General features: G+C 46.2%; 1 protein-coding gene across 1 annotated transcript in view; it reads right to left on the bottom strand.

The window, feature by feature from the left end:
• Positions 1–63: 63 nt before the first annotated feature.
• The window catches only part of EMH_0075530 (supt5h protein, putative), a gene marked incomplete at both ends in the record, with an annotated part of 2,083 nt that continues 1,122 nt past the window's right edge, over positions 64–1,024 (bottom strand). Inside the window, 3 exons of the mRNA XM_013499606.1 lie at positions 64–381; positions 711–754; positions 982–1,024. Of these exons, the coding sequence (XP_013355060.1) occupies positions 64–381; positions 711–754; positions 982–1,024 (405 nt within the window). The remainder of the gene's footprint in view (positions 382–710; positions 755–981) is intronic.

Below are 1,024 nucleotides of genomic sequence, written 5' to 3'. Positions count from 1 at the left end.
CCCCCCAAACCCTAAACCCTAGACCCTAAACCTTAAACCCTCGTAAACCCTAAACCCTAAACCCTAAACCCTCGTACAATCAAGAGTATCAGCATCATCGAATTCTTCTTCTTCTTCTTCTCCTTCCTCAAAAGATTGGTGTTGGTATCTTCTGGTGAGAGAATCTATGGCGGAGACAAGGTGTGCTGAGCCCCCCCTTCTCCCCCAGTCCTGCTGCTGCTGCTGCTGCTGCTGCTGCTGCTGCTGCTGCTGCTGCTGCTGCAGCTGCTGCTGAGATATACGCCGAACTTCTGCTGCTTTTGCTGCCCAACGAGAAGCCTCCTGAGCCTCGCTTGGATCTATAAAGTCATCCGCTTCTTCTTCTTCTTCTTCGTCACCCACCTAACACACAAACCCTCGTAAACCCTAAACCCTCGTAAACCCTAAACCCTAGTAAACCCTAGGAAACACTAGGAAACAATAGGAAACAATAGGAAATAGTAGGAAACCCTAAACCCTAAACCCTAGTAAACCCTAGTAAACCCTAAACCCTAAGCCGTAGGAAACCCTAGTAAACCCTAGGAAACAATAGGAAACCCTAGAAAACCCTAAACCCTAGGAAACAATAGGAAACCCTAAACCCTAGTTCTACCCGAGAACACACGTCCTTGCTTCATACTCTAGTCACCATAAACCCTCAAACCCTAAACCCTAAACCCTAAACCCTAAACCCTAAACCCTAAACTAAATACATACACTACTCCTCGGCATATACCTACAATGCAAACCCTAAACCCTAATAAACCCTAAACCCTAGTAAACTCTAAACCCTAATAAACCCTAAACCCTCATAAACCCTAATATATGCACCCTCAAGAGAGATTCCGAGAGCCAGAGCAGCAGCACCCCTCCTCCTTGTCATGCAAACCCTAAACCCTAAACCCTAAACCCTAAACCCTAAAAATAATATACCTGGGCCTCAACATCGAGAAAGGCGCTAACACCCCTTCTTCTTTTTGCTGCTCTTTCTCTTGCATGCGTTTTC

The sequence above is a fragment of the Eimeria mitis genome, genomic scaffold, assembly GCF_000499745.2.
Source record: "Eimeria mitis Houghton genomic scaffold, Emh_scaff4488, whole genome shotgun sequence".
Classification (NCBI taxonomy): Eukaryota; Apicomplexa; class Conoidasida; order Eucoccidiorida; family Eimeriidae; genus Eimeria; species Eimeria mitis.
This window is presented reverse-complemented; position numbering and strand designations above follow the sequence as displayed.